This window comes from Papio anubis, chromosome 1 (assembly GCF_008728515.1).
Source record: "Papio anubis isolate 15944 chromosome 1, Panubis1.0, whole genome shotgun sequence".
Taxonomy (NCBI): Eukaryota; Metazoa; Chordata; class Mammalia; order Primates; family Cercopithecidae; genus Papio; species Papio anubis.
Genome location: NC_044976.1, coordinates 186,493,909 through 186,517,132, shown reverse-complemented (window position 1 = coordinate 186,517,132; position 23,224 = coordinate 186,493,909). Strand labels below are relative to the sequence as shown.

At 42.5% G+C, this 23,224-nt stretch overlaps 1 protein-coding gene across 8 annotated transcripts in view; it reads right to left on the bottom strand.

The window, feature by feature from the left end:
- The window catches only part of TNR (tenascin R), a 418,193-nt gene that overhangs the window by 65,941 nt on the left and 329,028 nt on the right, over positions 1-23,224 (bottom strand). For 6 of the 8 annotated variants that reach the window (XM_031658364.1, XM_021930321.2, XM_031658387.1 and 3 more), the window contains 5 exons: positions 16,828-17,389; positions 13,788-14,264; positions 7,472-7,735; positions 4,714-4,829; positions 2,165-2,315 (listed from right to left, as the gene is read on the bottom strand). In XM_031658364.1, coding sequence (XP_031514224.1) covers positions 2,165-2,315; positions 4,714-4,829; positions 7,472-7,735; positions 13,788-14,264; positions 16,828-17,326 — 1,507 coding nt within the window. In that variant the 5' untranslated portion in view covers positions 17,327-17,389. Of the gene's footprint in view, positions 1-2,164; positions 2,316-4,713; positions 4,830-7,471; positions 7,736-13,787; positions 14,265-16,827; positions 17,390-23,224 lie in introns of those variants that run through there. The other 2 variants (XM_031658392.1, XM_017952672.3) reach the window with 2 other exon arrangements.

The following is a 23,224-nucleotide window of genomic DNA, read 5'->3' as shown; positions in this document are numbered from 1 at the left end:
CCTTGGTGTGCTGAGTGCTTTGAATTAAAGAGGAATGAAAGAGCTTCAGAAACAGTCCCAGAAGCAAGCAAGGTTTTTCTGACCATCTGCAGTCCTCCCGTCTCCTGACCCTTCTTCTCCCCTTGAAGTGATTCACAGAAATCAGAATTCCTCTTCCTCAAGGCAGGTCATAGAAACTAGAACTCCTCTTCCTTCCCCAAAGCAAGCCATAAAACCTAGAAAGGTCATTTTTTCCCTCCTCCCTTCTCCTTTGAGGACCCTCATTCCAGTGGGGTCCTGCCCCATCGAGGAGGTGGAGAAGAAATGCTTCACAGAGAGGCCAAGAAGAATCTGAGCAGACAGGCCTTGCTAGGTCTCCCCTTTAGACTATTACCATTAGATCATAGCCATTTGTCCATTTACATTTCTACATGGCTGTCCATTCTTCCTCAAACCTAAGCATAAAAACAGATAATATCCCCCACGTCTTTGGGTCTTCATTTCTGAAGGCTCCTGTGTCACGTGAAACTTCGATTAAATAAATTTGTTATGCTTTCTCTTGTTAACCTGTCTTTTGTGATAGCAGTGTTGTTGTGACCCTTATATGGTGAGTCAGCATAGGCATCACACCTTTCTGCCCCCAAGTTATGAAATGTCAACTCTTCAGTTTACAGCATAACCTTGGGGAACAGAGCTGTGGAAAACTTCAGCCACCAGCCTTCTAGAGGGATTCTTACAGAGCACTTCAGGTTTTATGGTTAAAAAACATACTCTTTGGATCAGAGTTTCTTCTAAAACATACTTTTTGGATTAGACAATGGTTTGAAAGCTTTTTGGGTGGTAAACTTTTTTTTTAAAGGACAAAAATCTTAAATGGATGTACAAAATATAAAACAGATCAAAGTAGAGCTGTCCTGGTTGGAGGCATGGCAGAAGGAGTAATTAGAGATCTGGCTCTCCACCGGATTCTAGCCTTGAGGCACTGCCATAGAACCTTGGTGCATTAATGGAACACAAGCTACTACCACAATAGTTCTGAACCAATGTTTTCTAAGCTGAGCTTAAGCCTCGGCACCTGATGCTGTTTGGTTTGTATTCAATAGCAGAGCATGAATCACTAATCTGTAAACGTGGTCTCATTACATTGTGTTGTGGGTCTCATTTCTGGTCAACTCAGCCTTTTGTCCTGAACTTAAAACTGGCTTTCTGGTACATTGATTTCTGTTTATGAAAAACACATAAAGCTGTACCAATAGTCACCTATCTCAATTTCTGTTACTGACAGGGAAAGTTGCTTAGCCTCTGAGTTTCAGCTCCATCAACAATAAAACGAGAACCAAAACTTATGCCAGATGCTATGTATAACTTTCAAGACATTCTTGGTGAGGACACATATTGATACATCACAATAGCTAATTGACAGCATTGCAGTTGAACATTCTTTGTTAGCTAAGGAAACAATAAGGCAAAATATGACAATTAATGAATCAATCCTGGAAATATAATAATCTTGAATGAGGTGAACTGTGGGGATGAAATAATAATAGACTTAAGCTATCACCTTGAACAGTGACCCAACCCATACCTCCTTATTTTTGAATGACTTGTTTCCTACCACTTTCACTTCTGAGTATGTTCTGAGTATATGTGTGTATACCAAGTATTGAGCACTCACTCTCATCAGCACAGAGCTGATCGCTTTGTGTGCTTTATCTAATTCCATCCTCATATTAACTTAATGAAGGAGGTACTCTTGTTTATCATAAATTATTCTTGCTTATCTTGTAAAATAAATTGAGGTTTGGGAAGGTTCAGATGACTTTTTCCAAATATCATCACAGGTAAGAGTGAGTCAGCTCTTGCTGCTTCCAAAACTCATTGACACCAGGGGCTGACAAATGAGGCTTCTTCATGAGTAAGATCAGAATAAATATAATGGAAATATTAAAAAAGAATTGTCTCCATGAAACACTCTCCCAGATGTCAGTGCTTGTAAGGATGAGTAATAAGGAAGATGATGAGCTAAGCACCTGGTAGAGTAGCTCCATCACCAGGTACCAGAATTGTCCCAGCTCTGGGAGAAATTCTAACACCTCTTTTGTCTCTGCACTCTTTGGGGAATTCTGTGGTTCTTTTCTGAGTGACCTAGTAGGCAGCTCTAGGAAGAAGGGTTGGAGGCACTCACCTGTGGAGACACTGGCCGAGGTAGGGGGGCTCCGGGCCTGTTCTTTCAGAGCCACCACATTGACAATGTATTCCTCCCCAGGCTTTAGTCCTGTCTGGTTAAAGGATGTAACATCACTGGGGACCTGAGCAATCACTCCCCCTTCATTGTTCTGGACAGTGGGGAGAAGCAGAGAAAGCAAAAGAGAAAAGTCACTGGGAGAGGAATCTGATGAGAGAAAGATAAAGGTATGGAATACTAATTGTGGGCTGTGAATTTAAAGTAGGGCAAAGTCTCTTTCCTCCTTGCTGACAGCTGAGTATCTGGGGCCAGAAATAACTCCCCATGGACTCCACAAGAAAGACACCACCCTATGAGGATTTGGCAAATGGAGGGTCAATTTTTAGGAACATTTCTTTCACCCCTCCTGAGTTTGCTGAGTTTGCCAATAAAAATTAGTCATGAGGTGGTGCAGACTGGTTTTTGCCAATGATCAAATGTTTGATGGTTACGGTTAACATTCATCAGAGCTTTTTGGCATTTATCGTAATGAACATGCCTCTGGCTATTTAGAAGAAGATAGTCATGTGTGTTTGTGTGTAAACATCTTTATATATACACACAACACATGTCAAACTAAGACATTGCCATGAGATAATTGTTTATGAGCCAGAGCTAATATTTTGCTATATCTGGAGTTTCTCATGGTGTTACATTCAGTGTGAATCTGTCAGTGTCTTGTTTCCCCTCCACCTAGATGAATTAGGACTCAGTGAGACAACCAAACATGAAGTACGAAGAAAGGAAAAAGGAAGCTTGGAAAAAGAGAATAACAAGAAGAGAAGAAGGAGACAAGAGGGAAGAGACAATGAGAAAGAGTAACTTGACAAGATTGAATCTAGAATTTATTATTTATTATCTATCTTTCTATCTTATCTTTCCCTCTCTCTTTCTCTCCATATACTTTCTATGAGTGTCTTCAGAAGTGGAGGAGACAAGAGGGCCTTTTTTGGAGGGCATTGCCATTCTCCCCTATTCTTTGGCCTCTATTTATGGTACCCAGGGTGCGTTATATGTAATTTATAGCCATACTCTTATAAATCAGTGTCATGAATGCCCCCCAGTGGCCTCAACCTACAGATCACAACAGTTATTAAACCATGTGGCCATGCATTTGGCCTTGGCATTCCCTGGTCAGCTTCTCTTTTAATTAGAGTTTTACATACTGGATACATGTAACAGTAGAACCTGGCATAACTTTTTCTTCCTGAGCAACAAGGTGACTTGATTGTTCCAATTGTTATATAACTCAATTGCCTGCCATATTTTATCATTTTAACTCAAATAAGACATATTGGTACAGATGTCTGTTTAGATATATTTACCTTGCTGTGAATGTGACTATGATATGACTGTATCCACACAAGAGAATGGGGCATACAGGTTTATTGAATAGAGCTCTGGGATAGGAGGTGGAGGCCCAGGTACTCATTTTAAGCCTGTCACCAACTAGTTGTATGATGTCCTTCAAGTTTTCTGAATCACAGTCTCTATAAATTAAACTAAACTAGATGTAAAATGAAGGGTCCTTCAAGTTTTCTGAATCATAGTCTCTATATATTAAACTAAACTAGATGTAAAATGAGGGGTCGTACCCTGTGAACTTGAAGGTCTTTTGTAATTCTAACAGTTCATGGCTCTAAGAATTTTGAAGTAAAAGAATGGTGAAATCATAGTCTTGTTAGCCAAAAATGTGTCATTTGTCATTAAGTCTGATGAATGGCTAAAAAATGTTCTTTGATGTTGAAGAATAAAGACAGAGGGAAGGAGTCTGATTGAACTTTATATCCTCATGTGTGGTACATTTAGGGAGGACACTGGTAGGGTCAGCAAATTCTGGAAATCTGGAGCCAGGCATGCACCTCTGGCAATTCAGAAAAGTTAGTTTTAGAATTAAGAAAATAAAGAAATACTGCCTTAAAGAGTAGAAAAGAATCTTAGGATACTTTAAAAGTCATAGACTAATAAAAGAAGTTGCTAAATTAATAGGTTACAAATTTATTATGAGTAATCCAGGAGAGCCAAGGTGTCTTTGTGTTATGTCTGTAACCTTTAGAGATTGATGCCACACAAGCTGACTTTTCTCTGGTGCATCTGTCTGCACAGAATGAAGCTTTTGACTGATTATGTAACTGATTTGGTCTGGCTTTTCTTATGTCCTAAAGAGAAGCCTCAATTTTTTGAGGGTCTGGCTTTCACGCTCACCAAAACCATGGTTCATCAGGCCCTAGAGTTATCTCAGCAGAGAGATGGAGCTGGTGGCTGCTTCCTGCATCCTCTGTTCTGCAAGGCCAAGGTGCCATGCTTGGAGTTCCTCTTGTCAGTGGGTCATTACCACATATTTGTTGCAGAAATGTTCTATATCCCAGACACCCACAACATGCCATTTTGTGTCTTTAATGGCATGGAGAGAGATATTGGGTAACGCCTTCCTTGCTGCCCTTGATTACAAGCTAAAGGTACAAATACTCCAAATAAGTCTGTCTGACAGTATAACAGGTGAGTGTTACCTTTGGAATGAAGCTGATTTCCCACCCATCAAAGGAAAATGAGAAGGGCTCCCACTGCACCTCCACGGTGGTCTCTGTGATCGTCTTAAATTGTAGCCCTTGAGGAGTGGAGAGATCTGGAAAACAGCAATGTAGGTGACAATGTCATGGCTAACCCTTGGGACAGAGAGCATTGCCTGATGCTTTGTCTTGGTGAACTTCCTCCACGCCATGGGCATGGTGGTGTCTGGTGGACAATCCCAATCTTACTCCAGACACAGTGAGTCCCAGGTGCAGGATCTACCCATCCCATTATGGCCCTAGTGCTTGATGTTGATGGAATACACAAGTTAACTTAAACACAATATATAGAAACAATTTTAATGCTTTTTATTATATTAACAGGTTACTATTAAAATGCAGACATCAATTTCCTTTTCTTACTAATGTGGTAGATCTTGGCATTTCATATATAATACAGTGCCTTTTTCAGAGGACTTGAGCAGTATCTTTAGAAGCTTTACAGCACTCTCGGGGGCACTATGATGGCTTCTATCAGTGTTGTCATTTTGCACACAGGAAAAGAGAGGCACAGAGAAAGCTAGCTAAAGGTGTGGAGCAAACCAATTTCAGAATTAATACTAGAGTGATTTCCTTGATCATTGATGCACATTGAGGTATTTTGTTTAGCTCAAATCAGTAAGTCTAGGATGGTCTGAATTTTTCATTTCATGTATCTCCCTCTTTTCCTCCCACTGCCCCTTCTTCCCCAACCACACAGACACATACACATGCACAGGTTTTGTGAGATGGAAGTGTGCTTGTCCTAATGGAGTTCCAATTATCAGCCCTGAAATATGACAGCATGACTTTTCTCAGTTCTCCAGGAAGCCTGCTCCCATTTTAGCTTTACCTCTCATGGGCTATTCCCGTTGGAAAAAGGACCGATTTTCTCATCCTTCCTGTTTGGAAGCATTTTCATGCTTCTTGGTTGGAAGGCAGGGCTGACTGTGAACCCACTTGAAGGTGTGTCAGGTGGTTTACATGATCTTGTCCTTGTCACCTGGGAGCTTGCCTGAGGGAATGCCCTGAATTGGCATAATAAATGCCACAGGAGATGGAAACCTCATCACTGCGCATGCATGTGGATCAGAGAGTAGACGCTTGGGAGTTAGGCCAGGCACTTAGGGTGGTGACTCATCCCGGAGCAAGGTGGGAAAAGTGGCAGATGGTGACCTGCCTCTCTGCACAATCATTGCAGATATTTAAAACCAGTTCTCAGGCACCAGAGAAATTGTTTCTTAAAAAGGTCAAATATAAACAGAGATAATTATAGGCATATTAACAGAGTCAGCACTCATCTCATAGCAGAGTCCAAAATTATAACAGAATTTCTGTCACTTGAAAAGCAAGGGGACAAGATGACTTCTTAAATTCTTTCCCCACTGCCTGTCTCCATCCTTGCATCCTTCAAAGCTCAATTCAGTGCTGGAGCTTCCATGAAGATTTCAAGGCTAACTCTTTCTACCTTGGCCTTTTCCTTTTCTGAACTTTCGTGGCATTTGCTACCCAAATACCATCTTATCTACACAAAATGAGTTCAAATCTCTTACCCCTTATCTGGTGGTAAGTCCTATTTACTGGCCCAAGGGCTGTCTGAATTCTAGAGGGCTTATGTTTTCATGGTCACTTCTTGTTCCACTTTCTTGTTACTGCTAAAAATCTCTGTATCACTCATACCTCATCTCCTGTGAACGTTCTCTTCTCTCGTCCCGGATTTTAATCAGATATAGCCCCTTTCTCATGATCTCTCTGAAGAGTTTCCACATAAGGCACACAGACATTTGTGTGCATGCAGGTTTTGCAGTATACTTGGGGTGATGAGAACTTCTCTTGTCTAAATTCTTCTGCCTGGCTTTTGAAATTCTGAACTAAAACAGGCTTATTGTATCAATTTAAGAATTCAGAGGGGTATATAGAAAAATATAATAATAATTTCCTATCTCCTTCTTATTCTACTCTTTGATGTAGTCAGTGTTAATAATTGGTATGCAATCTTTTATATTTTTCTATGCTTGAACATACACAAAATATAGATATACACCCACAAAAGTTTCCCATTATGTGTAAAAAAACTGTTCATTTCTTATGGAGAGCAGTTTAGATTGTTTTCTGTCTCCATCTCTCTCTCTTCTCTGTGAATCCTTCTAAACTATGCTCTAGGGCTTCAACTTTTATAAATAAAATGAACTATTAAGATATTTTGCTAAACAAAAGACCAGGAGGAAATTATGCCACCTCTCTATCAGGAGAAGGGGATGTTGTCAGTTGTGGTTTTAAATACGATTTTTTTTCTCACTTTGCTATACACTTACGGTCGAGAACATACCATTTAGCACTTACTTCTTAGAGGTACTAGTTCATATCTCCTTGTTTTGTATCTCTAACCGATTCAAAGTCTGTAGATGTCTCATACTTTCCTTGACTTCTAATCAGAGTCTAGCTTATAACAAGTCAGTACTTTATAATTAAAGTACTTTTTGTCCTTTTGGTTCTATAATTTATGAAAGTTGCCTGAATTTGGAAACTCTTTTTAATCGAAAGTGCTTTTTAATGATGTATCCTTTCTAAATGGGCCACATCTCTAGCCCTTCCCCTCAAGGGCAATGACTATTCCAGGCATCCCTGAAGAATTAAGAAAAGACACTACTATCATGAATGCCCATGATCTCATGTAGGAGAAAAGGAAAATGAAGCAGGATGGGGAAATGGTACGTACGGGTGGCCACCTTGGCAGTGATGGGAAGGCTGAGGATGTTGCTAATGACAGCGTAGACGCTGATGTTGTAGGTGAGACCTGGCTCCAGCTCCGTGATGGTGACACCACTCCAATCTCCAGGCACCCGCTGCTGGAGCTGGAGGCCCCCCAGGGCCGTCGGCTGGTAAGAGATCACATATTCCGTCACTGCCATCGGCCCGTCCCATTCCAGCTCAATGGACCTGTCGCTGATACCAGCCACTCGCAAGTCCTCTGGAGGGGCAACTACCAGGAGGCAATACATAGATAGCATGAGCTCAGAGGATTGCCTTCCCCATCCTGGACTCAACTTTCTTCCTCACATCTCACCCCCCATGCCACGTCTATATGTTCTGCTGGGCTCAATGGCTTTAAGTGATTTGTAACTTCCTTTGTGAACAGGCTCTTTTCTTTTTGGTGCTTAGTACCACAATGTCTATAAGGTCATGAACATGCACTGGAGCCAGCTCCTACTGGCTTGTAAAGGCTGATTGTCAAATTTTCAGGACCGTTTCAAGACTGTCGTTGAATAGAGCCATTACTAAAGTTTCAATTTCATAACCTAATACTTAAGTAAATTATATTAAAAACAAAGGTAATAGATACTCAAAATTTATCACTTTCAAATTATTTGACTACATTTTACTATTATCTATACCTTTAAGATAATTTATGTGTGCTCTGTCTGGTGGAAATATTCTATGAATGCACCCTACCACACATCTGTTTCCACCTCCATGTTTAGTGACGTCATGTTGGTAATTGAAATTGGCCATGGAGAGAGTATTTACATCATGGAAAGTGGCAAATGCTACACACCAGGGCTTTTAAATTTTTTTCCTTCAGAGAGCCAGGTTGTTAGATATTTAACAGCACACCACTGGCCAAAATTTTTGGTGGTTTAATAAGTTATTGTCATCAGATTACTCTGGGAGCCAATATCTGATTTGGCAAGTGGAAACAAAGACTCATTCCTGATTATCTTGCAAATTATGAGAAGCCAAAACAGTAAGTCCTGGATACCATGGCCTGATGAAGACACTCAACAGCCCATTATTGTAGAATTTTCCCTTTTAAAGACCACTTATGTTCTGAAAGAAATCTAGCTTGTGTTAAACTAATTTTTATTAGCCTCAATCTTGGAGATGATGATAAAAAAAAACATTCTTGAGGACTTTGCTTTACTTTCTTCTGATTTCTCAAATGCTGCTTGGAGTCACCAAAGGTTAAAACACATAGAAATAGCCTTTTGTGTATCATCTTGGAAAATGAAGATTCACCAGTGTTGTGGCCATTAAATAATTAAGCCTTTAAGACTAACTAGGAGGCTAACTCCAGTGTGTCTGTAATTAGACCTGCCCATAGATTAAATCAAAGATCAAGCCAATATTTATTTAAATGGTCATTATTAACTTATAAATTTATATGTAGTGGAGGCTTCCATGAGTTTAAGCATTGTCATAGGTTTTGAATTTCTCCCCTGGGTAATCTCACCCTTCCCCTTTACAACCAGGTAGGCTGAAGCCAGCTGTGTTTTGCAGGACCATGTGAGTGGAGAGTGCTGTCTCATTGTACTCACACATGCACCCTCAAATCCTCAGCAAAGGCAGAGATACAAAGAGACCTTTAACAGATACCAGACTCACAGGATAGAATCAGCAGCATATATATGCACTGCTGGACATTTGCTTCAATTACTTTTACCTAAAACCATTCATTGAATAAAACAGTCTAGAAAGCAGAGCTTCTTGAGGATGGCAAATGTTGACTGAAACAAAAATTTTAAAAATTTTTGTTTAAAATTTATAAAACTAAAGAAGTGTAAATGAAATTTAAATAAACTTTCAAATGATGTTTTATAAACTGTATCACCTATATTTCTGACCTTTTTAAAGCTTTGAATTTCACTAAAATCTTTGGGACAGCCTGTATAACATGTACAGAACAACTCCTAGGCCATGAGAAGAAGAATTGATATTTAGAACCTGTCAGGATTTTGCATGATTATACCGAGCACTTATTATGCACCAGGTACAATGCTAACCACTTTTATGTAGATTATTTCATTTCATCCTCTCGCCAACACTATGGAATTAAGGTATCATTATTACTACTATTTTATAGGTGACAAAACTGGACCACACAGTCAGCAAACATAGAGGCTAGGATTAGAATGCAGGTAGAATGACTGTAAAACTTCTTAGCCAATATACAACACCACTTTACATTTGTGTAGCATTTCACAGTCTATAAACTATTTTCAGATATACCATCTAACTAGAATTAAAAAAAATATTTAATAGCAACCCTATGAGGTAGTTCACGTAGATATAATTATCTCAGCTTTACCAATGAGGAAGCTGAATCCCAGGTTAAGGATGTGCCAAAAGTCAGAGTGGTGTCATAGCAGAACTGACTGTCAAACCCTGATCTACAGTCTTCATTCTTTCCCCTGCAATTTAGGCAGCAGGTTACAGATTGCACAAGATGCCTCCTTTCATTTATACATGGCCTCCCAAAGTAAACTATATTAGGAATAACTCAGACGATCTTAGTAGATGTGATCTCTAGACCGGTGCTCATCCTAGAGGTAAGAAAATTCTTTTTAAACAGGTTCTCTAGTGCCTGTCTCCTGTGATTCAACACATTAACTCCAGGTTTCCTATGCAGGACTTCTGTCAGAGTGGCAGAAATGACCACTTCAAATTTCAAGTCACCAGCAATTCTTCAGGCATTTGGAACAAATCAGTGTATTCCTTTTTGCTTCCTTCTTCAAAGCTAATATTGACAATACAGGGTGATCTAAGAAGAGCATTTTGGGATTTTAAAGCAAAAAAGGAGGTGCAGAAGGATTTTTTAAAAAATGTTGGCAACTTAGCTTAAGGCCTGAGCCTGGTGGTAAACACTGACTACACTTCTGACCGAGAAAGCAGTAACTGGTGTCATTCCTCGTGGAAGTGGTCTTGACAATGGTGGCTCAATGGAGGAGACCACCACCACTTGCACTCCAACTTAGCAGCAGCTATGTACACAGCTATGTACACTAGGCGTCAGTAATCCTTATAAAAGAAAATTATATTGAACTGTACCACAAACAATCAAAGAGCCTCGTGCCTTAATTCAATGAATTCATGGTGAGTGCAAAGTATTCTTAGTCTTACTTTCTTTGGGGTGTCAACTTTGAAACTTGAGGAAGAGCAGGCTGTTAAAGAGGAATAAACTGTGGCTTGAGGAATGAGGGTTGCTTATCTGCAAAGATGCCATGCTGTTTCCTTTTTAGATCTTGCATAAATGTTGCACTTATGTGGTGAGAGCAGTTGGAATTAGTTCCGTGATGTGTCTTACTCCAAAGAGCAAGTGGTTTCGGGTGCCAAAGGTTGGGCTGGCTGCAGTCCTGACAGAGCAGAGGCTGACACTGATGAATCTCCGTGGGTCTGACTGAAGTCCAGGGAACAGCTTTCTGGATTGTCTCAAGACCCTGCTCTGATGGTTCTTTTATCCTGCTGGCTTCAGGGGAGTTTTGGCCAGCTCCCTGGCCAGCCCCCGCACTAACCACTATCACTGGGGAGAGATGTGGACAAATGGTTGAATGTGCTTTTCCACCCTACCTCTGACACCTCATTTTTCTTTTTTTTTTATCATGTGATGGAGCTCAGCTTTCATACCAAAAGGCTACTTCTTTGTCTATGTGGCTTTAAAATTTTTATTTTTCATAATATAATTCTATTCTACTTTGCATTCCAGAGAAGATAAAAGAGTGCTAGAAGCTGGTAGGAGACCAGGATTCTTTTTCTTACTCCACCATTAATTAGCTGTCTGGCTCTGGGAAAATCTGTCTCACTGACTGCTGCTTTTTAAATCTGTAAAATGAGAAGCTTCTTTCTAAGGCCTGTTTTAAGTTCTCATATTCATGAATGTTTTGTTCTGTTATCTGTACATGGGCAGAGAATGGAGGTGGAAGTCTTGAGATTTTGTCCCTTGGCACACTATGAGGATAGATCAAGGCTAGAAGTCAAATGTAGTGACTTTGGCAACACTGTTCAATTGTGCCCAAGTGCTGCAGACCTGGGGGGCCTCAGAATGAAATCCACACAATGGGCAGCTATTTTCTACACCCTTGCCAAAGAGAAAAGAATGCCCTATAAGGAAGTATATTTTGAGGCTTTCAGTGTTTTCACCTTCCTAACCCTTCTCTCTCCTCTCCTCAGTCCTATGGGCAATGGGAACATCGTGCTGTGGTGTGTGCACCCGGCCAGGAACGTCAAACAGTGGATAAATAGCCCCTTCTCCTACAGCCTTTTCACAAAGGGCAAGCAAAGTAGCACTTTAGATAATGACCTAGATACTTCTCTGGAAGAGACCTGTAGCACTTGGATTAAAAAGCAGGCCTTAAGAGCAGACCTCCTGCAAATGAGTGGTGGCTCTAGGGTTGCTATAGAAACAGATGGAGATTATGCAACTGTCCTTCTTCACATGTTTTGGGAACCTGTAAAGTAATTTATCTGGGCCTATTGAAGTGTTCCTCAAGCAGCACAGAGGTATCATGTCGGAGGTAACGTGCTCATAGTTTGGACTCAACCCAGTTGTAGCTATGCTAGCAGCTGCTGCGTCTTCCCTGGGGTAGCCAGGAGGGTTCAGTGTGAGTCCTGGATTAGATCAAGATTTTGTTTGCAAATGAACCTATCCCTGTAGAAAGGCAGGGTCAAGAATATGACAGGTATATCCAGACCACCAAAGATTGAGTCTACTAAGAAGCATGTGTGCTACAGAATAGCATCAACACAGCGATGGCCCACACTGACCCTGGGTGTCCTCCAGATGGGGCCTCATGGAGCCTGATCCCCTGGATGGGAACTGGGGTCATGCGTCAGCCTGGCTTCCCAGAAGGTGCCTAGTGACTTTGGATTCAGAAACAATAAGGCTTAATTTCTGCTTGAAATTCACTTTGGGATAATTGGTGTGGTGACTATATTTTTAGAAAGATATTTCAATTCAGTAAACAAAATTGGGAGGCTAAATGAAATAATTGGATATGGAAAAAAGTAAGGAACATTAAATTTTTTTCCCTAAGCACAGTGCATTATTGTTGTTTTTCTTTTCATTATTACCATTGATTTTTGAAAATAATTTAACTTGAAGTTACATGTGCAGGAACATTGCCTGCCATGTAGGAGTGAGTAACTCTGGCTTATAGAAAGCTGGTGAACCTGGCTTACAGGCTTTTCGCCTTAAACTGATGTCACATGACTTATCAGAAAATTCCTAAAATTGCTCCATTAGAAGGTTTAAAATGTTTGCTTGTTGTTATTTTTTATTTTAAATAATCCCAGTGGGCTCTCTGAGCCCTAAATGGAAAGGACCAACCACTTAATCTGTACTGTTTAGAACGTAAACAAATGTATGCGCAATAGTCACTGATTTAGTCTGAAGAGGATGAGCTATAGTGAAATAATAAACATAATCTGATTTGCATCAAAAAGAGAATCAGTCCCAATGAGATACCTTTTTTTTTTTTCTCTCTCTCTCTCTCTGTTGGTTTAGATCCCCATTGTAGGACATCATCTTTCTATCAGCTTTGACAGTGTAGACTATACATAGGGTTGGTTCTAATTTGCTAGATAGTCATCTGGAACAAAGTGAGTCATACTCTTTTAATATTCTGTACTAATTGTTAGAATGTTAGCTGTTACCCGAAGTCCTTAGTACTTTATTCCTATTTAGATTTAAGTCCTTGTCTAAAAACACTCTGCCCCACTAGAACCATTTCATAAATTAATAACGTCTTGCAATCTGTAAGCTCCAAGATAATCAGAGAGCCTCACAGACCAACCACCATCTCTTGCAGTAGCATTGTGGAAGGCATTCCTGGAATATGGCAACTGGTGAGGGAGATAGTTTTGAGCAGATGGAACGCTTGGGATCCCTCAGAGTTAGAGAATGGCCTTGCCTAAGATAGTCCCATGACCTCACTCTCTACCCTCCCCCACCTCAAGGACAATGAAGTGTTGTCATCATTGCTACCACTGCCTTTTTCCTAGTCTCAGGGGTAACAATCCAACTTTCAGCCTGAACTTGACCTTTTCCTATTTCCACTCTTTATCCCCTTTAATCTGCCTCATCAATTGTTATTGACTCAAGAAATCAGCTCTCTTGGAAAGCAAATGAGTACAATTCAATTGAGAATTATTTTGCCTAAGCTTCACTTTCTCACTCATCTTTCTTCCCAAGTTAACTGGAGGCATCCAGCTAGTTTGCTGGACCACCCTTGCCAAACACCCCAGAGAGTTCCCCTGCCTACCTGCTGAGCAGTCAGGGCCCTGGTAGCCCTCTTCACAGATGCAGAGCCCCTCCTCACATTGTCCTCGCCCACTGCAGGCATTCAGACACTGCCGCTGGCCGCAGTCCTCACCAACGTAGCCCTCCTCGCATAAACAGGTACCGTTGGCACATCTCCCCTTCCCCGAACAGTCCCCGGGGCACCTCAGTTCCCTGCAGTCCTCGCCAGTGTAGGGCTCTTCACAGACACACTCCCCGTCCACGCAGAGCCCCCGGGAACTGCAGTCTGTTGGGCACCGGAGTTCGGAACAGTCATCCCCGCTGTACTCGCTGTCACAGATGCACTGGCCATCCACACACACCCCCCGGCTGGAGCAACCCAGCGGGCAGTAGGGCTCCGAGCAGTTCTTGCCAAACCAGCCTTCGTTGCAGATGCAGCCACAGGACTCAAAGCTAAAGTTGCCGTGGCCACTGCAGTGAGGGATATAGTCCAGTTGTCCTGGAATGGTCAAGGAGAAGGTCAAAGAGCAGCAGTGGCCTCTCCTGTCAGTGGTGCTGGGGAAGGATGGGCAAAGGCCTCTCTACTCATTCTCTGACCAGATTTCTGTTGCTGAGAGTGAAGCTCAACATAGTTTGGTACATATCCAATTTAATAAATATTTTCACCTAACATGGGCTGTTTATGCCTAGCACAGGGCTGGGGGCAAAGATGAATGAGATCTTGTCCCCTGTCCTCCAGAAGCTCACCTTTAAGGTGTCTTAGGGTGGATTCCTTAGAAGTAGGTCTTTGATCAAGATCCATGTAAAAGTGATTTATTGGAAGGTGTTTCCAGAAAAAACTGGTAGGGAAGAATGGACAATCAGGAAGGGAACATGCTCAAGCCCAGGTGCATTATCAAGCCAAGTCCCAGGAGAGTCACTTGGGTTCAGTTCTGCAGGGCACTCTGGGCAGTGCAGGTCACATTTCATTGTGGGTTAAGGTCTGTCCCTGAGGGCATGTGAATCCCCCAGCCCCTCATTCTCTCTTTGGGCAGCCCAAGAAGTTTCCAACAAACTGAGGACAGCCCTCTGACCAGGATGCCTAGGTGCTGGCTATGGGATTGTGAGGGACCTAAGGCGGGGTGTAGGCTGAGCACTGAGTCCACTGTGCAGAGAAAGGTCTTACATGTTACAAACCTGTCCCGCTCCCTCCCTGCCTGCCATCTGACTCACTCTGCTCATTCATCAAAACGCAGCACCAGGGTTACTTCAAAGACTCCCCAGGACCTCGAACTCATTTAGTTACTGTTTGCTGTGACCCCTTTGGGATTCTATGCATGTCTCTGTCCTAGCCCTTACTGTGGGATAACGACAGTGGCTAATTTATCTGCCTAGCATGATTCAGGTAAACATATTAAAGAAATACAAATGGAGTACCTGCTGGCATCCTTCTTTGCACTTGGCCCTGAGGATATGAAGTCTAGTAAGTTACATCCTTATTTAATTCTGCCACTTCATGCCACTCCCATGGCATTTACTGACATTATTTAACTTAGCTCTTCCTTGCAGATGTTTGCCACATTTGCCAGGGATCCTGGTGGAAGGCTGGCAAAAAGTTCACTTACAGAAGTCCCAGCTTCCTGAGCTGCAGAGTCTACGCTCATGGAAACCTAGGACTTTCCCCTATTCAGCTCTGTTGAAAAGATGAGCTGACCTGACCATTGTCATTGAAGCACAGTGGAACTGGACTTGCTCTTCTGTTCTTCAGATTGTTTAATCTACAGTGTTGGTTATGGGGAGGAGAAAGATGTGAGAGGAGCCCATGAAATATTTTAGTCCTCAGTGACTGCCTCTAGACTTGCTGTGTCTCAGGGTGAACGTGTCTGATACCCCTCTGCAGCTGCAGGCCATCCAGGCTCTGTTAAAATTTCACTCTGCCACCTCCAGCTTTCATCCCTTGAAAGCCTTGAGATCATGGACCCTATAGAGGTGAGTGCTTGAACTCAAGACAAATGTCTCTTGTCATCAAAGAACTGAATTGCATGGGGTCTAAGGTACCTTTTGGGAGAGAAAAGCTGTGCCCAAAGGGGTACACATGCAATTCCCACTCACTGGCATCAGCTGATAACAGCTGTTGCTTATACAGTACTTATAGAAGCCAGGCTGACATCTGAATAGGTGCTTTCATTGTTAATAACTTCTTGTTGCTCTAGTCTAGCACCATTTGTAGATGAGGAAAGGAAGGCACAGATAAGTAACTGCTTAGATCATCAGCTAGGAAGCAGTAGAGTCAGGATCTGAACTTGGGAATTCTGACTCTGAAGACTTAATTATGTCTCGCAGAGAGGTAAAGATAGTAACTCATAAGGGTTACTAATTAGGGGTGGGCAATGTTAGAAGTAAATCCCCTGAGATTTCAGCCTCTTGGAGGGTGCACTAAGCTGTGTGAGTATGTTGTGTGTGAGAGCATGCGTATGTGCATGCGTGTGTGTGTGTGAGAGAGAGTGTGTGTGTGTGCATATGCTTCTGAGTGCTTGTTGAGGGGGCAGGGACTAAAACTTCCATCTCACTGGAGAAGATGGGGATAGGTCCTCCGAGACTTTAATGACTATCATCTACTCAGATGGGAGAAAGGCTGTGATTGAGTGAACAGAGCGTCTGCATTCTCTAGTCCCTCAGGTTAACATGGATAGATATCAATTCAACAGCTTGTGAAAACCAAAGATGAATGAAGACAGACATCAAATTCCCTGCTCACCATCGAAGTTGCTGTGCTGAACCGATGAACCATTACCTGACTCATCCACCCAAAATCAGGTTAATGTATTTCAAACTGGCTATGCAGTGTAGAGAATCCCTGGACTGAATCCCTCGGGGAAGAACTGCATTTAGATCTTAGAGACATATTAACCAGCAGCTACAGACTAAGGCACTTTTCTCCTTTGACCGTGTGAAGAGAGGCTGGGGTTTTGCTGGGAGTATGTTTCTGCTGGAAGTGCATTGGTCCTTCTTGTTCACTCTCCCTCTCTGCTCAGCCCTCTCCTTCCCCTCCTGAGACCACGCTGCAAGCTCCCGGACTCTACCTGTGGCAGCACTTTCTTGGCAGCAGTTGGCGTTGCACTGGTCTCGCAGCACTGACACCTCTCTCTCCAGCATCTCGATCCGGCTCAGCAGCTCCTGCAGCATCTGGGCCGAACTGGCACATGGGCAGGCCTTTTTGGGGAGGTTGATCCTGTGTGTAAAGGTGACCTGGCTCTCGTGGTCTGAGGTCTGGCCCGTGTACTCTGCCACAGTCTCATCTTCTGCGCTCACGTCCTGCTCAGCAGAGGCCTCTAGCCCCGAGGAGCAGAGGCTGTCCAAGGGCACGTTAATGTTGTACACGTGGTTGAAGACCACAGGCTGTTCTTTGCTAGATGTGTTGTAGTTGGCAATGCCTCCTTCCTCCTCCACTGACTGTCTCTGGACCCTTTCTGTGGTGACCTCCAGCTGACACTCCGAAGGCTTGAGCATGGAGCCCAGAAGGATCAGGTTGACGCCAATGAGCATGTTCTTCAGAACCACTGTTTCCCCATCTGCCCCCATCCTCTCAGCCAGAGATCTGGGTTCAGGACCAGCCTGCAGCACACAGCATGGAGTTGTGGGAATCTGCAAGGGAAACCAAGGAAAGAGACAGCCTCTGAGACCTATGCCTTAGCACCATGGCTCTGCACAAGCCTACAAAGCTCGGGAATAGGCAGCCAGAGATTTTCAAGGGGGACATCAGGAAGGGACCGTGGCTGCCCAATGTCATAAAGGCCCAGGACTTTGTTCCCTAGAGGACTGGACCCCCGAAAATGGACACTGCTTCTGCATACTATTTTGTTTTCTCAAAAGGCTTATCTGGAACACACGGGTCTGGTCCCATGGTGGGCAAGTGGTTCTTGGAGGAAACATGAGGACTGGGGGCTGGGGCCCTTTGGATGGGCTGTTCCTCTGAGGAGTACTCAGAGTTTCCTTTCACTTCCAGGTGAGAAATTGGACCAGGGAGCCTTGGGTGTCCTCTCCTATTTCCCCAGATATTTATTGCAAAAGGACTCTGCCAGCCACTTCAAAACAACTTCATGAGCTCCTCTCAGCTCATCTATTCATACAAGTTGTCTTCAGAATAACCAGCCAGGTAAATAATACAGCTCCAGGTAATTGTGATTGTTAATAATCCTTGGATACATTTGTGATTATCTATGGCTGTGTGAGCTGAACTTTCTTTAAATCTTCATGTTAGTATAGTCCTTGTGCTCTGTGACCTCCAGATGCTTTTCTTCCAAGTTCCTGTTTAAATTGGTAAAATAATGAATTAGCTCCTCTGCTGGTTACCTAGTCACCAAGAACCATAGAGTACAATAAACTCACTGAGATGCAAATCAGGTTTACAGAAATTTTATTCCTTTTGTATTCTCTATGCAAAACAGAAAAGAGATTTACAAACCTTGGTTCTAAGAGTTACTAAGAAGATTAAGGACTAAGGGACCAAGTGAGTGTGACTATGCGTCTGAGAAGAAGGTCACAGCTAGGATTTACTGCATTTGTACTCAGTACAGACTGTGCTGAGCCGCTCACACATGAGCTTACATGACCCTCAGGACAACCTTGTGATGGGACACTATGATTAGCTCCATCTTCTAATGGTGGAAGTTCTTCCAAGAGAGGTTAAGATTTGAATGCAGGTCTCACTTCAAAACATGTATTATTAATTACTATGTCCCAGGGCCTTTCTTGAAAAGAATATTCCATTTTCTCTTGCTTTTGATGGAAATTGTGTAATTTCTAACATCTTCCCAGGAATATTGCGATTAGAAAATTTTGCTAGGGTCAGATTCAATGTTCTTTCCTCCATGAGCATTTGTCTCTCATCTTTTCCCTCCTGCCTCCTCAGCTATTCTCCCAAATGCAGGCTGAATTCATGTCCCTCTCTTCCAGGCCCCACTTCTGACAGCACTTGCCATGCTAGACCATGGGTTTCCTTTGCCTGCTTCTCCCCACCTGGACTGCTAAGTCCTTGTTGGTCAGACCATGTCTTATCTGCAGTGTGTGACCGTCGCTCCAGGACGGTGAGAGTGCTCAGTGTGTAGTTGTTGAATAAGTGGATAAGTGGATCCCTGGAAGGATGGATAGATGAATTCATGAGAAAATGCTCAGTGAGCAAAAGGTTAAATCATTCTCCAACTAATTTAATCCCTCTCCATTATCCTCAAGTTAGGTACTGGTCTGTTCAATTTCAGTTCTGAACAATGCCTGAGGGTTGATTTTATTAGGAATAACCTGTATTAGTACCTAGTATAAAATCATGCCTTATTATTCAGCCCTTACTATATACTGACTATTATCTGTCCCTGCTTACAATATGGACAGGAGCAGACCAGAGCAGAGCTGTTGAGACTGTAGACTCTGGAGCCTATGGAGTCTCTGTTTAGGTTCAAGCCTCAGGTCTTTCATTTTCTAGCTGTGGGAAGATCACTTAAGCTCTTTGTGCCTCAGTTTCTCTTACCTGCTCTGTGCTTCAGTTTCCCTATATATAAAGTGGAGATAATAATGGTACTTATCTTACAAGGTTGGAGGGTTAATGGAATTATTATCTGTATAATATTTACCCAGTACCCAGCATTAACTGACATAAATAAATATTGTTTGCAGACAAGTGGAATAATTGTTCCGATTCTTCCCCTAGTCAAGACCTTCCCTGAAATCACTGGAACTTATGAAATGTCTTATCCATTAGTGGACAGCAGAAAAGCCCAATCCTTAACATAGCCTTGTCCAAAGATGGGTGAGATCCTTGGAGCAATGTGGGAGATGATGCTCTGTTGGTCACTTCCAGACAAGGTAAATAAACCTTGGGGATAGGTAGAGTGACATGTTGGGAACAAATTGCCCTCCTACCTGTAAGTTCCTAAAGCCCCCTCTCATCCAAGTCTCTACTTGCCTCCTCACTTTTAGGTTCTCTAGGCATGACTTTCTTGAGCATCACTTTCTTGAGCCCTCCTATCATTGAAAGTCTCCCAGAAACGGCTCTGCTATCAGTCATTTACACAAAGACGGGGTCTTAGCTATCTTTCTAATTGAAGCAAAGTTTGTTTATCTGATGCATGTGGATATTGCTGAATAATTTTTTCTTCTGGGAATTCGAAAATGATCACATAGCACCCCATAGCACTTAATAGCTTTTTTGCACATAGTTGATACTCAAAATAAGTGAATGAATAAATAACATTATCAATGAAAAGGAAGACAAGTGACAGGAAAATTAAGAGAGAAAGATGGTAGGTCCTACACTTTTAGGTCCAAAGTGACAGCTACAAAATTACATGGAGGGGGAAAGGTACAGTTTTATGTGTAAAAAACACTAAATATCTTAGTCAATAACTAAACTTGCTATGAGTCAGTCAACACTGTGATTTTTGTAACCCCTGAACTCTTACTCAAACATAGGCTTTATTAATTAAAATATAAGACAAAAGATAGACAAGGGGCTATGTTGTTCTACTCTTTACTGCACTGATCATTGGCCACTTCTAGGTGCCTGGGTTGTTGAAGGGACTCAAAATCCTATAATATGAGAGGGATAAGTTTAGCATTTTGGTCCAAAGATGTGAAGACTTAGGGGGTACATTTATTCATTTATCATTCACTCATTTGAAAGATATTTATTGAGTACCTACTATATGCTGGTCTTTTTCTTTTAGAAGTTGCATTCAAGTATATGTGGGTAGCGGGGTTGGGGCATATAAATAAATACCACAAACAATTATATATGTCATATATAATGTATTATATAATATAAATTATGTGATATTTAGCATGTGATAATGCAACACACATGAGTTTTGCTTGTGTCAAGAAGTGGTAACTGCTATGGAGGGAGCCAGGGTGTTAACAGGGCAGGTCGACATTGTGTGGGGCATGATCAGGACGGGCTTCTCTGAGAAGATGACAGCTGAGAGGACACCCAACAGAAGTGGGGTGGTGAGCCGAATAGATAGTGAGGGAATAGTTCGAGTCTCCGAGGCAGGGGTCGGTCTGGTGAGTTTGAGGCATAGTGTGGCTGGGGCCAAATGAACAAGGGAGCCCTGTGGGATGATAAGGTCAGAGAAGTAGCAGGGACCAGGTCATGCCCAGTCTTGTAAACCCCTGTAAGTCATTTGGCTTTTACACTGGATAGATGGTCACTGTTCTCAAATGCATCCACATATCAAACACTTATTATGCCCTAACCTGTCCTTGAGAAACTCTCATTTTCATGGAGGAGATGAAAACATAAGTAAATGTAACGACAATGCAATGTGATAATTACCATGGCTAACAAATACATCACCTGCTCTGAGAAGGCTGGAGGAGATGCTAACAACTCTGCCGGGGGCGGCAGGGAGGGGCACACAGAGTGGGTGGGGTGGCCGCCAGTGCCATTTGCCAAATATTTCTGGCCTGGCTTTCCAGGAGGACTGCATCTTCCAGCCCTGTCTTGGTTAGGTGAGGCCATGGTGCTAGTTCTGGCCGATGAATTGTGAGAGGAAGTGGTGGGTGTCTTTTCTGGGCTGGTACATTAACATTGCTGATAGGAGACACCCTAGAGCTTTCTCTCTCTGGAGGTGACTGGCAGAGTTCAGGATGGTGGCTGCTCTGCTCTGCCAGCCTGGGTCCCCAGGTGACTACAGAGTTTCCTGCTGACTCACAGTGGACATGTCATGTGAGAACATGTCGTGTGAGAAATAATCTTTTGGTGTTTGAAGCCCAGATTTGGGGATTGCTTTTTCCCATCATGTAACCTACTCTATCAGGGGATAATACCAAACTTGACTTTAATGGATTATTCTTTAGGTGGAGAAGGCCAAAGTTCATTTCACACAGAAGAACTTACATTTGCTAAAACTATGATATGTACAAGAGCATGGCTTGTTCAACGAATGCAAGTATTTGAAGGGTTGTAAAATGCTAAGTATATGGCAAAAGGTCCTAGGGAAGTGGTTTCCACAAAATGGGAGAATCTACAAGGAAACAGATTTTAGGTCAATATACAGACTAGCATTGCTAATAATGAAAGTTACCTGGGTGTCATGGTAAGTAGTGACTTCCTGGTCACTGGAAGTGTTCAGGTACAAGTGGAAACACTATTTAATGAGAGCGCCGAAGAGGGGATGTTAAGCATCAGATGAGCGATTGGGCTAGAATGAACATTGAGATCTTCTCTTTCCTGATGCTTTATAAATTCTTTGTCTTAGTGGGCTTTGAGGAGCCAACCCACTATAATATGGCATTAGTTCCCTAGGGCTGCCATAACAAATAATCACAAACTGAGTGTCTTAAAACAACAGAACTTTATTCTCTCATAGTTCTGGTGGCAGAAGTCCAAGTCAGGCATCAGCAGGGTTGATTCTTCCCTAGGTCTCTGAGAGGGAATCTGCCCCATGCTGCTCTCCCAGCTGCTGGTGACTGCTAGCATCCCTCACCATTCCTCTGCTTGTAGATGCATCACTCCAGTCTGTGCCTCTGTCGTGCCCTGTGTTCTCCTTGTTTCTTCATATGGTTGTCTTCTTAAAAGTATAGCAGTCACACTGGATTAGAGGAACCACTCCACTCCAGTGTGATCTCATCTTAATTTAGCTACTTTTATCTGCAATGATCCTATTTCCAAACAAGTTTACATTCTGAGGTTCTGGGGGTTAGGATTTCAACACATCTTCTTAGGAAAGCAGCGACACAATTCAGCCCATAACAAATACTAGTAATAACTGGGCCAAGTTAAGCATTTTCCTTGTATTATTTTATTTATTTCTCACAGCAATCTATAAGCTAGGGAACAGTGATATTTAAGAGTCAAGATATTTAGCGACTGGTGTGGTTTGGGCTGCATCCAATCAGAATGGGGCATCAGTCAATCAGACTTGCTGCAGACAACCAGCAGGGCCCTGTGGTGATTTTCCTGTGATGATAGGTCCTCTTTCTGTCTCCATTATTTAAGATGAAGAAAATCAATCTCAGGAAAGGTCAAAGGATTTGACCAAGATTGCACAGTTATTGTGCAGAGGAGCCAAGACTGAACCCAGATTTTGCAGACCATGGTCTGTGCTCTCAGCGGCTGTTTTCCAGCCAGCTTTAATTAGGGTCTACACACCATTCTCATGAAAAGACTTAGAGCTCTTACAAGTCAACACTCTTCTCCCCCTGGGTTCAGATTTAGGACTTTCTGACAGGGATGACTTTGAGATTAATGTTTTCTCCACCAATCCAAGCTATCTCCTCAGAAATTGCTTCAGTCTCTCCTCGAGAGGAGGCTTGTTTGATGGCTCTTTATTTAAAAGTCTCCAGCCTCTATAGTGTCTCTGAAATCAGGAGCAATTGTAACCCAGCAAACTTTGATCCTAGAGGAGCCGGGGGACATTTTCTAAACTTGTCATTTTCCAGAACAATTCTCCACCGAGCCAGTAGTTATAGAAACCCATGGCCTTT